The sequence below is a fragment of the Thermobia domestica genome, chromosome 15 (genome assembly GCF_964235325.1).
Source record: "Thermobia domestica chromosome 15, izTheDome1.hap1.1, whole genome shotgun sequence".
Classification (NCBI taxonomy): domain Eukaryota; kingdom Metazoa; phylum Arthropoda; class Insecta; order Zygentoma; family Lepismatidae; genus Thermobia; species Thermobia domestica.
Genome location: NC_137468.1, coordinates 34,445,359 through 34,460,705, shown reverse-complemented (window position 1 = coordinate 34,460,705; position 15,347 = coordinate 34,445,359). Strand labels below are relative to the sequence as shown.

Here is a 15,347-nt window from a genome sequence, read left to right as displayed (position 1 = left end):
AACCTTCACTTCTCCATCTCCTCCAATAGCGACTCCTATTTCTCCCAAGTCTTTCAAAAGATTTGTCAACAACTCCAAGATTTCAAGATTCTGTTTATTCTTGTGGTGAACTTTATTTTTACATGTTTAACTTATAGACAAAATTCGGAAATGTACCGCAATTTTTAAGAGATTATTGACTTCTGTGTGAAAATGAATTTCTGCTGTTAACTAAACTTTTGCATAGGAATTGTTTTTAATCTATTTTCTCAGAGCGGCCCTAGATTAGAAACCGGTGTGTATGATTCTAGCTTGGCTGTGACGTAATTCTGACGTAATGTATGAGAGGACAAAAAAACGCATTACTGTTGAAAATCACGGAAGTTGCATATTGCACTCGGCTAGAAACAACGATTAAGTTAACATAAAAAAACTGTCGCTCTTTTTCTTTTAAAGGCAAGTATATCATGCCTCGATGTCTGTCTGTGTGTTTATTAATATATATAGGCAAAACTACGTAAGTGATCTCCTGAAAAGTAATTATATATTGGCAGTAGTAAGTTATTAAAATTACGTTTGTGCTAAGCTTGATTGATGTGTTTGTATTGTTCTGTTCAATTTCCATGTACTGTCATGGCACATCAATGCTTGAGATTCATGTACATAAAAGGAATTATGTATTTCTCTACTCACTGCGAGATAAAGTTATTTCTGTTTCCCGATTATGCACAGTAGACTAATCGCTTTTGTGATGGTGGCTTTTGTATTATATCTACGTACACAACATTAGGCTTCACCATCGCAAAAACGTGGGTGGTGACTGGGTTCAAACTCGGATCCGGAGAAACACTACTATAAAATAGTGCGTCTTTCATCCGAGAAACACACAAACAGACAGTATGTCGCTATATTATCTCGCTCCCCTTCTGTTTATAATAGCAATTACAATAAAATTACCGTCTAACTGCAAATGGCCATCATGTATATATATAGTTATCAAAATACTGAGCACATATATGTATTGCAACATAATTTTCTTTAGTTAGTAGAACTGAACATTTGTACATTGCGTCTCTAATGTTGGGAGGTGAGTGAGTAGTACGCGGGATGGTATAGTACAGTTGTTTGTGTAACAGACCGGACGCTCATGCTGCAAAATGAGAACCCACTCAGATTTTCCAAAAAAAGGCCTTTAAAAATTGAATAATGTGATTTGGAAAATATTAAGTTTTACGTCCCACGATTATGCCGGCTAGGCTACAGGAGACGGTGATGATGAGAAATGAATGAAATGGTGGAATGAAGAAAGAGTGGGGGAAACGGGAGAACCCCGAGAAAACCTATGCACGCGGTGTTTGTCCACCACAAAGCTCAATTTGCGCGAGCGGGGATCGAACCAAGGACTAAATGCACCAGAGGAGAACTCCCTACCACTGAGCCACCGCGGTCTCACACTGTGATTTGAATGAAGAAGCCAAAAATTTCGTACTACTCTTTGCCTTTGTTATTTCAAAACTGTAAAACAAACTAGGAATAAATCGAGTTCTATTAATGTAGTATATTCATTTATGAATCTTTATAGTACTATGCTCACATACCTGCTTTTGCATGAGTTCTTCAGTCAAGTTCTCATATTCCTTATTCTTGTTCTCAACCTCCTGCGACTTCTGATCGTAATTGACAGCCAATTCTTCAAGAGCCTGAAGAACTTCTTTCACTTCTTCCTTCGCAGATTCGTTCTCTTGTTGGATTCGGTTCATTTCCTGCTGAAGCATCTCGTAATCTCGTCTCGTAGAAGCAATCAGCTGGAAAACAAAGATATTGTATTTAACTAACAGGGCTCAACTAATGGTTTCAGACTAGACTATTGAATGATAATACGATCTAGGTTACAGAAGATTCAATGCGTACCAATCTGATATTACACCTGACATCAAAAAAGCACTATGGCCCTACACTAATAATGGGAAAAGTAAATAAGTTTTAAAACGGGCTTCACAAAACTAACGGAGGCTCACGAAGCTCACTCTTCTATCTCCTTCTCAGGCACAGTTTTGAGAGAATCTGCATTGTACTGTTTCGACTGACGAAAGTGATGTGCAACAATAACAGCCAATAACTTGGACAGTGGCTAGATGCATGGGAACAACCAGAACTTGACCAAAATCCCGCTCCATCCTGGAAAGATTTTACAGCTTGTGTGGTAGTGCGCAGGTGCACTATGCGAAGAGTGTTTCACCAACCTAACGAAAACCATTAATTTTGAGCGTCATGATCTGTAAACGGCGGCAAGTGAAAGCGAAACTTCTCAGTAAACAGCTACCATTAGTCAAAAGATATACGTAGCACACATGTCGTCTTGATTCTTCACGATAAGCTCAGTCTAGTTGACTTTCAAGTTCTCTTTCACGTAGCATCTTTCGTAGACTACTAGATGTTTCGCCATTTGAACTATTTCCTTTCTGGCACGCAGCTTCAAAAACCACACGGTGATGTATGCTGCACTACCTCACAGTTTCTCTTTAGATTTACAAGTAAACAATTTTTATATACTGTTCACTAAGATCTGATTTACTGGCAATATCATTAGTAAAAAGACGGCATAATCCTTACGGTAATTTGAATAAGTAGTCTTCGTAAGGTGATCTAACTCTTAGTACTCGTCTCAAATTAACACTATGATCACCTATCATTCCCCGTGGTAAAATGATCACCTACCTTTGTAGTTAGTTGACTAGCATGTTTAACTTCTTGTCCTGTGTTCTCAGGGGACGAACTGGTGACTGCATCACAAGCAGGATGGACAACAACTTCCATATTAGTAGAAATTTCACACTTCCTCAGTAAGTTGGAACGAATTTCAGAATTTTCCATTCGTTCCATTAGAGATTTTTCATGAATAGAAGTTCTGTCATCGTGAGCATGAGAAAGTAGAGGAAGCTCAGTGTAAATACTTGTATCCAGTGTTTCTTTTTCTACTGAGAAATTACTGGGTGCGCGAAGGGATGGAAGTATATGGCCAGGACCACGCGAACTATCTTTGAAAGTGAGACATTTTTCTCCTGGACATTCTTGCACAATATGTTGCTGAGGATTGCACCGCGCACACATTTGTATTTTTCCGGTGTAACTACAAAAACGCAATCCATACACTGTAATAAATGAAGGAATATTTTGTTCAATCTTCATTTTAACTACTTTCCGTCCTGTACGGGTAACAAATACACGGTCAGCACAATACTGTTCATCCATTATAGACCGAATGTCACCATCGTGCAACAAAATTGGTTAACTGTTCGTTAGTTAACAATAAAACTGGTATTATTATGCATTCATTATTTATTCAATGATATAATTTCAAGAACTTTACTGTTCATTTCACCTGTTACGATGTACGTTGAGAAAAAGACTTACGCCAAGAGCTCACATATCTAATAAATCAATATTAAATGTACAGGAATTACTTCTTCACAAGAAAACCAAGTACAACCACTATCTAGGAAAAACTCATCTTAACTATTTTGTCCAAAACAAGAACACAAAAAATTATTATACATGGTTAATATATGTTGGTTACTGAGTTCCATGGTCACAAGGACACTGGTATCATTGTCATCCAGATCAACAGGAAGCCAATAATCACGATTCCTATCAGTGTATTTGATTTAAGTCATTCGTCATGGTTAGAATTGTTTCACACCATTCATTTTTTGATACAATTTTTTTGAATAACTTATCTCGTTCCTACGCAATTGCTCCACAAATTTCAAGAGAATATTCTTAAAAGTGTTTTCACGATTGCAACTCAATTTTAAATTAGTCACAAATCCTTAAAACAAATAAATGCCTCATTTCGGTGAAATAGAGCGAAAGAAATTAACTTCATGCTAACAGTAGTAAAGTATTTAGTCTTCAAACATAGCTTCGATTGGAAGGCGGTAAGCGTTTGCGTGATGTCTCCCGATCAACTTGTCACGTGGGAACGCAAACGCACGAAAGGTAAATAAATATAATTGTAGCAGAAGTATGCAGAAAATCGAAAGTCCCAATAGGAACTATGTCAAGAGCGGAAACTGGATGCAACTAAATACAACTTTCATACGATATTACGCTATCTACCACTGTGTTGTACAATTATGTAATTCATGGCAGTTTTGCAGCTAAGCTCAGAATGCAATGAAACATAAAAGAAAATGACAATACTTTGCACCAAGTATAGTTAGAATATGAAGGAAATATCTCCATGCAAATGACTGGCAATCAACCTTGGATTCTTTCAATACAGAGCGCCTGGTTTAAGCCACTCAACTGTAGTTGCACTACGAGCTATCATACTCTTGTTCCCGGTTGGTATTGACAGGCGTGAATACGTCAAGGTGTTACACCACTACGCATTCCCTGCACGTGAGTTGCCCAGTTATGCTGAGAAAGGTGCCAGGGAACACCGAAGCAATACAGTTAACAGCAGATTAAATATCAAGACGCAGTAAATAAAAAAGGATGTATACAAATTATTCCTGTGTGGTGTTACCTGCTTTACGAACTCCATAACAGAGTTAAATAAAGACGAGAGCCAGTGACGTAGTAAGGACAGAGGGAGGGAGCAGACTATTCGAAATCAAATACCTCCTATCCCAAATTGAAAATCCACGACAGGGAGAAAAATATGCTATTTGAAATGTATTTTAATTCGAAAAAATATACAATTAAATATATGTTTTAGTACAAATTGCTCTATTTTTTACTGAACTTGTTAAAAGTTAATTTAAACTTTACTGACCATGATGTTGCTGGCGTCTCTACAGAGAAAAAACATACAGTGACAAAAAACATACAAAACATACAGTATCTTGCTGTATTTAGAAAGTTGTACTTTACTGGCCATGAAAATTTATAGTATTAATTCTTTTTTCTTAAATTAGTTTTTTACGCATATTACGTACGAAGATTTTGAAAAGAATTCATAAATTGATTCAAGATCCCACACGAGAAAAATAAATGTACCAATTCCAACCTGCATAAATTAGGACAATAATTAGACAAATTTCAGTGGCAATAGCAGAAGCCGGACAAACGAAGTTTTGCTCTTGTCTATACCTAGGTACAATAACGATCTACATTTTTCATGTTTCGTCCTTAACTTGATTTGTCTATTGTCATAATCTTATGTGACCTACAGAATTGATCCAATCTTTCGAACATTATATGAAGGTAGACTGACTTGATTAGTACCATGTTAAATATTTTCCTGTGCAGACTCGGGAATACAGGTTTCCCGAGTTTGGACCATCAACGTTAGGTTTCAACTTCCGAAAATTTAAAAAATCACTAATTACTATTTAGATCAAGAATTTATGAAAGAAATCTGCTGAAACATTAATTTGAGGTTACACGTTAAATGAATGCAGTACGTACTCATAAGGATTTGCTAAAATCAATAAACAATGAATATTTTCCGCAATTGCGGATCTCATTACTAGTTTTTGTATGACAGAAAATCAATACTGTAAAAGATTTAAATCACTACGAGACAATGCGTCTATTTTGAATTCTCCCTGTATGTCATCTTCCGTTTATTGAACCCTCATTCTGTATTTGTTATTGAAATAAAAACATAAGAGACTTCCTACTTTTTCCACTTTGCCCAATTGCTAAGTGACTATTATTCTTTCCCCTCCTAGTTTTTTGTTTTCTGAATACAACCTCAGCAATGATTCAGCTATTTCTTATTTTCGACTCTTACAATCTTTTGTTGAGATAGCACATGTAGTCAACACAAAAGAATCAGCAAATGAACGCCCAACAAAACTCCAGGACAGGAACCACTCGACTCATTAACACGGAAGAGGATCTTGAGTGCAACATGAAATTGATTCAACAAGTTTCCTTATCAAAGACGTGGGGCCAGCCAAGCCTTACCATAATCTGTATGACAAAGGAGTCATACTGCCAAGGAACCGTCATCTTTTATTCTAAAAGAGCCTAACTCCTTCAGGTTTCAATAAAGGAAAGAAGCCACGACGTCTATACTACAAGCCCAGATTCCAGTCCCTGTAAGACTAAACACTGATCGACACGAGGTCGTCACTGCCACAGAACCGTAGAGTATTTCACGGGCATCTTAGCAAAGGAGTCTATAACCGCATTATGGCTGAGGTACAGTAGAATCTTTCCTTTACCCTGTTATTTGCGTCTCTTGAATCTTTCTATTAGTGATTTGGCGTGTCATTAATTGTCATTCCCAACCGTGTTTATTTGATTGCTGTACTGATCTGATTGAAACCTCGTGCAATGATGAGCACCCCCCCCCCCCAATAACTCAGATTAGCAGCCTTTTGCATAAAACTATTTTAGAGGTTTTCCTCCCAGTCTTCAGAACAGTAAATATACAATATAAGGAAACAAGCTAATGATCACTGAAGTACGAAGAGTTCGACTCAAATAACTGTAATGTCTTCAATTGTCGAGCTACAGATGTCTGTAGCACATTATTTAAGAAATAATATTGAAAAAGTTAAATAAGACATTGATGAATTAACGAAACACATAATAGAAGGGAAACTAATTGAAATTCTATTAATAGGTAACAAACGAAATTATCTTTACTGTACTGTAATTACTGTAGTGTAATTAATCAAGAATGGAAATAATTTATTACTTAGTACACCAAAAATCAATATACCTGTATAAGTGAAAACACTAGTATTTTTTCTCACTTGCAGTCATAAAGAGAAGAAGCGAAACTAAATTTGGTTTGAAACCAATAAACTATATAGAGACTAGCAGGTTATATTTGTTATACTTTGTGTATTCTGAGTTTTTTTTAAAAAAAAGAACACGGAAATACAAGTAATCCCACTGACCAGTCAAGGCATGCATGTATAAAGCTCTGAAGATAATGGTAGGGATTCACCCGGACGCTCTTACCTACGAAGAACAGCGCCGACAAGTTTTAGAGAAACTGTGCTGCTTTGTCTTCATCCGTGTACTCTGAAAGCCGGACTGAAAATCCAGCACCTCGGTCTGTCTTAGTGACAAGGCTAGGATGATAATACTTAAAATATTTAAAAGCGTTAAACACAAAGAAGTTGTAAGGATAGTTCCGCTTCATGCAACGTTGTTAAAAGTAACTCATACCTTTCATTAATTTGAGAATAGTCTTTGTACTCGTGTCCATTGCCATGTCTTTTGATCTGGCTGCAGTTTTAGACATGGTCTTTCAATGTAACACCCAAAAGAACAAAGTGATAGTTCTATAATTATCGTAATTAATGTATACGTAAAATGCGTTTTACTTTATTCTTATAATCGCAGGAATTACTTCTCATCATATGCATTCATTTTATTCAATAAATATTATGTCCCTTGTTTGGTAACGGAAATTAGTACTCTTTTACCTACTACTTTTGCACATGTTCGTTACATTAATTTCCATAAAACATACTCACACAACACACGAAACGTTTGCAGCATTTTCTTCTCATATTGTGGCTATCTGAGACAGTAAACGATTTTCATAATAGATTGCTTCCTTATATCAACTCATGATGAGTTCATTTCGTAATAACATTAACTCAGTCATCTTACCTCTTCCTGCTCCAGCATCTGCTCCTTGAGCTTCTCAACCAACTGACTCTGTTGATTGATTTCCTCGTCCTTCTCATCCAATTGCTGATACAAACGCTCCCGTTCTTCCTCCAACTTTTGACGCTCTTCATTGGAGAGTGAGCCAATCATTAAGCCACTTGGGGTTGCAGGGACAGGTCCAGAAAACGCTTCTACTAATGAGGACAGAATACAAAAGAAGCTTGTAAAGTGGACATGTAATAATATATTGTACTATATATACACACACTACAACCTTCTGATGCTATAGACCACTAAAAGCTTGATTAGTCTGTAGGGGGATGTCCTGCTTAGCGCATTGGCTCCTGGCTCTACTGTTTCTGATTCGATATATTTAATTCAATTGTATAACTTCTAAACTGTATTACAAATCTATGCCAATATCCAAAAATCTATTCTACTGGAAATGGACATTAAATAAAACTAATGCATTGTTTACTGTATTAATAGGATGCATGTTTAATAATGAAAATGAATAATTTGTTTTACGTTCCACGGTTATGCTGTATTGGATTAAGGAAACTGTGATGATGAGAATGAATGAAAAAGTGGAATAAAGAAAGTGGAAGTAAATGGAAGAACCCCGAGAAAACCCATGCACATGGTGTTTGTCCACCAAAAAGACCATTTAGTGCGAGCTGGGATTAAACCAGGGACTCCATGCACGAGAAGTGAACGCTCTACCACTGAGTCACGATAGCCCCCATGTTCAATAATATTGAAGTTTTCACTTTCACAAGCATCCACTGGTAACAATGGCAATCTTGACCAAGACGTTTCAATGAGCTTGTCATCTTCATCAGTACATTTACATATATATATAGAATCAATGTTGCTTTACAAGTTATACTGTTGGTGAATTTCCTTTAATCTGTACACAAAACCAAAGTGTTCTTCAACTAATAATGGAAATAAAATATTAATGGGTTCTAGGTGTCCATCGTCCTACATTTATGTTGTTTACTCTTTACGTGGGTTGAAGTTTGTTGCTTATCTACACAAACTATTTTAAGTTTAATAGAATATTTCCACTCAAACTTATCTTCTCCAATGTCTTAAAACTTTGGAATGGTTAGTTTTAACATAGAGCACTCATTATGTCCTAGCACCAATCATACACGGGTACCATATTATACGTATTTTCTTATTTTTCGTGATGAATATAAAATACACTGAAGTAAGTGAGCACTTAATTTATGTAAGAACAAACTATAATCAATCAAAACTGTTCAAAAATCTCCTTTTATGTTTAAATATACAACTTCGTTTGTTTTACAATTAGGGATGTACTGATCGAAACGAAGTTTTCATTTACAAATTTGATACTTGTAGTGCGTGCGTAAAAACTATCAGTGCGTGTTTATGTGAAAAGCTTTGTTAAAACATTATTGGTTAAGACAAAAATTTGATATTTAAAGTTCATTCTAAAACAAATGCTGAGAATACAAAGATGCATTAATCTCTGGCCAAGCCGCACTGGCTCGCGATTCACAACCCCAAGCACAGTCTATCCGAGACAGAATATAACTTTCTGTTGATACAGGAGTGGGTTTGGTTGTTTTTGTTTGAGAATTACCTCATATGGTGCCAACCAGTCATAGAAAATGGAAATTAGTATACTCTCACTGCACGCTAAGAAACGAATTCTCCCTCTCACGAAGAAACTCAAGTATTTGCTAGTGTTGCATTCAGAGCCATAGTCAAATCATGTGGGATTCATAATTCCTATTTTCAAAATTTCCAATCTGATAGGGTGAATTGTTTCCACACTGCAAATGAATTCTTCTTCCAATGCCTCACATGTCTAGCCATTATCGACCACAAGAGCCGTCTTGACTGTTTCACTGCCTATGGACGTCCTGAAGTTGTGTCCTGCAGGTATTTTTACAATCATACTTGAATTTGTGGAGGCAAGTTACACTACCCACTCATTTATCATAGAATACTCCCAGTTTTAGTAGCATTTATTCCCTTTCTAAACCTGTAACGTATATAGAGTTCTGTGTACCGATGTTTGGGGTTCCCATGTATGACTTCCTCTCACTAATATTCCCTTTGACTATAGCGACTACAACCAGCATGGTATTAGTGGAAATAAGTCATTAAGACGTCACCTTACTGAGGGGCCACGGTGGCTCAGTGGTAGAGCGTTCAACTCTGGTGCGTGGGGTTTGTTAGATTTCCGCTCGCGCCATGTTGGCTTTGTTGTAGACAAACACCGTGTGCGCGACTTTTCTCCCATTTCCTTCCACTTTCAGTACTGCACCGTTTAATTCATTACCACGTCTCCCTCAGTATCAATGCATATTTGTAAGATGTTAAACTATTAAAAAAAAATAAATAAATAAATAAATAAAAAAATAAAAAAACTTTTTTCATTTCGAAATGAAAGGTCAAAACAGTACATGAATGCCATGTGGAAATCGAGCCAACTTTTCTAGATACTTAATAAGTTTTCAATTCTAAGGCATTCAACTTTTGTTTTAAAATTTTAAGGATAGAAACATCATAATATTATTTGATACTGATTCATTCATGCTACAGTAAAGGCTATATGAACAAAAATACTGCATACGAAACAGAGTAATTTCACCCAACTAACCTTTCTCTACTTCAGGTGGTGGAGCAACTGGGGTAGCAGCATCTAACGGTTCCTGAAGGTTCATCTGCTCTTCAAGATTAACTGTTTCACCTGACCGCCATCTACATAAATAAATAAATAATAAATATCACTATAACTATCCACAAAAGGTTTCAATCGCAAAAGCTATTTCAGTAAATATCGAATTACGTTATTCCTTGTAAAGTTCTGTAATAATAGTGTTCCATAAACTTTTTAAAATTTACCAACTTTAGTTTCTCGTTAACCATACTGAAAAACAATGCTGTTGAATCCGAAACTTTACTGAAGGAACACTATGACTTAAGAACAGGTAAGAACGTGAGTTGTCCTGAGTGCGTTTCATTAGCAAACATTTGGTCCGTGAGAATCTTTTCTACAGGATAATATGATACTAGTCTTACGTATAAGTTAACTTCGCAGAGAGGTATTATCAATATTTAACATATAAAAAGTGGAAAAAAAAAGTTGCTATTACAACTTCAGTTGTGTAATTCTGTATTGATCTGCCTGTATTTCTGGACCTGCAGGGTTCGTACTGTTCGTGGTCTGCCACTCATTGCGCGGTCAGCTGTCGTTCCAGTCTCGGTGTATCGCTGTATGGCGCGATACACGAATCTCTTGCTGATTTGTAGGGTTTTCAGGAGGTTGAAAATCTCACCTGCTGTCTTCCCGATCTTGTGTAGTGCAATTACTGCTACACGATTTTCGTAATCACCCCACTCCATCAGAACTCAGTACAATATCAACGTATGTCATGAACAGTCTAATACACTCTACATGCATCTTCCGCTTTATACACAGATGGCAGCACTGTCACTCCGGATGCCTATAGCGTCACTCCAAACTTTGTGTGACAGTATTTATGATATAATTAGGTATTTCCTAGACACATACTCAGTATCTATTGAACAAGGATAAAATTCTTCGACAATACTTGATCTGCCTGAAAGCTGTATCTGTGTAAGCTAAAAGTAGAATTCTTTCTTCGAAAGTGTTCAGTCTCTATACAGCTGCTACTTATGGGGTCCCTATAAGTGGATGCACATGCTATTAAGGTTTTTTAATACAAATGTACATATTCAGGATAATCCAAGTGTAAACGTAGCTACCGTTATACCGAGTTTGAGCCTGATCCGTGAATTTCTACTGGTTCTTGCTAAACTCTTCCACCAATGTATTTTCAAGAGAGGCAGTAACATGAAATATACAGCTGAAAAAATGTGTGTAATTTTTAATCCTCACTAACATTAAAATGCATAATACAACAGTTCAAAACAAATCTGAAGAAAGTGGAACAAATATTAAACTAAAATGTTAGAGAACAGAATGTCAATATTACAGACTTCGAAAATTCAACAATACATTCATGAAATAGTTCAACGGAACACACTTTTACAGGGTAGAAAAGAGCCTATGATACATTTTGAGAGATATTTAGCATGCACGCAGCATGTATCATATTCGCTGTCCAAAGCACTCGTTTTATATAGGCGCTCTGTATGCACAAATTTGGCTCAAAGAAAATGAATACATTTGCAACATACAAGGTCAAAGGAGGGAGGGGATACTGTCAGGGATGTCTTTTCCTTGACAATACTTGACCTGCCTTCACACTGGATCATTATGCAAACAAATTAGAACTTTCTTCTCGGAAGTATTCATTTTTATAGAGGCATATTACTTGACTCGTTCAAAAAAGTTAGATTTAATCCAGTACTCTAATTTCAGGCATTCATAAATTCCTAACTGATGTCTATTCTATGTAGTTACTATCATCTTCCTGTGTACATTACAAACATCTTTAATCACCACCTCTTCTCTGCTAACAGGCAGTTACTTATTTAGAACTTTCGTGCACTTACCTGTTCAATTCAAATTCCATTTTTTCTAATTTTCCCTTCAGCCTCGCCACTTTTTCCTTCTCCTTTTCATACCGTCGCTTCCACTCTTCGGCAGTCAATTCCTCGTTCACAGTTACAACGTTCTTAATAGTCTTGGCTCTGAAATTAAATAACAATAATTTGTTACTTCTCCACTAACAGTTATTCTATACAATCTTATGTACAAGATAATAATAGCTTTGAAAAGTTATTTGGAACATATAAAAATGGAGTTCTTATATATAAGATTTGCATTTTTTTAAAATGTTGCCACAACAGCTGATTATCATCTACACCCAATAGATGAAAAAATTACCATGTTAACATAGACGTACGGAACATATGATTGGATAATAGGTACTGGCGATGAAATGATAAAACTATTACAGTAGAACCTAGATAACTGAGAAACCTCTTTTACTGGCAATCTTATTCTTCAACTTAACTCTCTATAAGTGAGACATCGGTTAAGTAAGAAACACGATTAAGTGAGATACCTCTAAGTAGAATTAAGCTGGCGGTACCTTGTTATCCTACTTATCCAGGTTTGATTGTACACGAATTGTATATAATGAATATTTTTTTCGCTAAATTGTATCATTCAAAATTTCAACTTTAAGCGTTTAAAACATAATATACGAGGGGAGGGGGTCCAAAAATGTTTTCCCCTTCTCGTTTCCCCAGGAAAGAGAACAGCAAAGGGGGAAACAAGACAGCAATGGGGGAGTTCCGATCTCGCACCCAGTGACTTCCATTCGTTTCCGGCTTTGAAGAAGACTCTCGGTGGCAGGTGCTTTGGAAGCAACGAAATCACAGAAGCTGTTCGACGCTTCTTCCGTATGTAGAGCCATGAATATTTCCTGAAAGGGTTTTTGAAGCTTATAGACTGGTATGACAAATGCTTCAAAGTACGTAATACTTATGTGGAAAAATAAAGGTACGTTTGATCTTTAATGTCACATGCTATTTTTAGCCTTGCATCCCCACCTCTGTCCACAGTCGCGTGGAGAAACTTATTTTCTGATTCCCAATCGTATCAGATCGCCTAAAAAGTATTGAGTCTTTTGTGCATGGGATGGCGTTAGTGTCCCACATCTCAGGATATGCGTCGTAGCGAGAAAGACCTAAAGTCAATTGACAGTTCAGACGAAAGGTATTACGCCGTGAACAAGCTTGAACTTTACCGCAAACTGGGCTACATTTTACAATTTTATTTCGATGAAGGCGCAAATGCTGCGTAGGTCCGTGAAGAAATTTGGGCTATTATAGGCAAGATATGTTATCAGAACCAAGAGCCAAAAAGACTATGGGAATTTCGACATCCAAGATGCTCCTCACAGAGGCAACCAATCACAGCAAACGTGGATGATTTTATGGGAAAAAAGTTGAGCAAGATTGGCTTGTAAGCTGTCATAACATCGCCAACGACCTCAACATCCATCACCAAATATTGTTAAACTGTTTGGAGAAAGCTGGCTACAAAAAGGAGATCGATGTTTTAATTCAAACATTTACTCGATCGAATTTCCATCTGAGAATCTCTACTGAAATGTAACAAACTCAGCCATTTGTGAGGCGGTTGATCATGAATGATGAAAAGTGGATAACCTACGACAAAAATATGCGACCAGATCGTAGTCGACGCGAGAAGATCCACAGTTTGTAGCAAAGGCTATACTGAGTCCACGGAAGTTATGCTGTGTGTTTGGTGGGATTGAAAGGGAATGCACCACGAACGGCTTCCGCCGGGCAGAACGATAGACTCGGACTTTTATTGTTAAGAATTACCGTGAGTCACTTGCCGGAGCTGGTCAAAGAACGCGTGTCATATTCCATGCGCTAACAGAGCTAGATCGCATACATCTCGATCCGTCAGAAATTGAGACTTCACTGGGAGGTTTCAATGCAACCATCATATAGCCTGGACCTTGCACCATTAGACTATCATTTGTTTCGGTCTCTATAGAATTTTCTAAATGGTGTTAAGTTAGTTTCAAACGAGGCCTGTGAAACCTACGTGTTAAATTTTTTTTGTCCAGAAACCACAGAGGTTCTATACTGAAGGAATTATGGTGCTGCTGAAAAAATGGCGGCTTGAAATATTGAAACAGCTTCTACTTTAAATATTCATGCACGTATTTGTTGCAACAAGCACTTAATGTCGTCTAAAAATATTTCCATGAAAACAAGTCAAATGAATTGTAATCTTCCTATCCCCTATTTGTTTACCCTGATAAATCATTCCTTCGTTCACAAGGGGTGAAAAGGACTAAGTCAATTTTGCATTGTCTGTAGTTTTATTTACAAACATTGTTTTAATCCAGATTGGATATAAACAAAGTTTTCTGAAAATTCCAATACTATTATGCGTCCACACATTCAGGAGACAGCAAAGAGTTTTAAAGATAAAGAAATATGAAAAGAATGCATTAATCTATTAGTGCATGAAGTTTCCTGAAGGTAATTTTTATGTACAGTTTATTATCTTGCGCTAGATTTAAAACATTGAAACTAACAGATTTTACCTGAAAATGTTGATTGTAGTGGATGGGAGGTACCATCCGAAAAATTAGGTTATATGCACAGGAAATACTTGGAGTAATATTTGTTACCAATATTTTTATAATAAAAGATACTTCATTCTTCAAATAGAAAAAGATACTTCATTCTTCAAATAGCACTACTGTTTGGTTACTTTCGTTAACAACAACATGACATTTCTTTATCAGTCATGTATTTGAAGTGCTATTGTCTTTTCAATAACAATAGTATTCTTTGAAGCATTTGCCTGTAAAGCCAAAGTTGCCAGCCTTTCTAGAACAATAACCCTCTCAGGACTATTACAGGATCACGCAACAATATTCTGTCAACAAAAGTTGTGGATGTGTGGTTATAATGAATTTCGAAGTAATAAACATAATATCCGATTTTTCGGATCACATGCACTAATGGGTTAAGCATAATAAAGTATTATTGGAGGTACAAGGTTATTTGCGTACGATTACAAAAGCCACGAATTTTCCACCCATTGTAAGTGTGGCACGGTCTCAGATTGAGTTACATGCGTAGGATCCACACTGCGTACGATCCAAACTGAAACCGACGTAGGATCCAAAACAGGTAAGGTCATATGATCGAACAATAAAAAAACAATTATTTTACAATCACAGAATATTAAGTAATAATATTTTTTGAAGTTACATAGAGAAAAAACGGCGTAGGATCAAAACTCTATACGA

At 36.5% G+C, this 15,347-nt stretch overlaps 1 protein-coding gene across 4 annotated transcripts in view; it reads right to left on the bottom strand.

Annotated features, from left to right (window-relative positions):
* The window catches only part of Khc (kinesin heavy chain), an 86,791-nt gene that overhangs the window by 33,892 nt on the left and 37,552 nt on the right, over positions 1-15,347 (bottom strand). For 2 of the 4 annotated variants that reach the window (XM_081739563.1, XM_081739565.1), the window contains exons 8-11: positions 12,091-12,228; positions 10,208-10,308; positions 7,567-7,760; positions 1,578-1,784 (exon numbers count right to left, since the gene is read on the bottom strand). In XM_081739563.1, the coding sequence (XP_081595689.1) occupies positions 1,578-1,784; positions 7,567-7,760; positions 10,208-10,308; positions 12,091-12,228 (640 nt within the window). The remainder of the gene's footprint in view (positions 1-1,577; positions 1,785-7,566; positions 7,761-10,207; positions 10,309-12,090; positions 12,229-15,347) is intronic. The other 2 variants (XM_081739564.1, XM_081739566.1) reach the window with 1 other exon arrangement.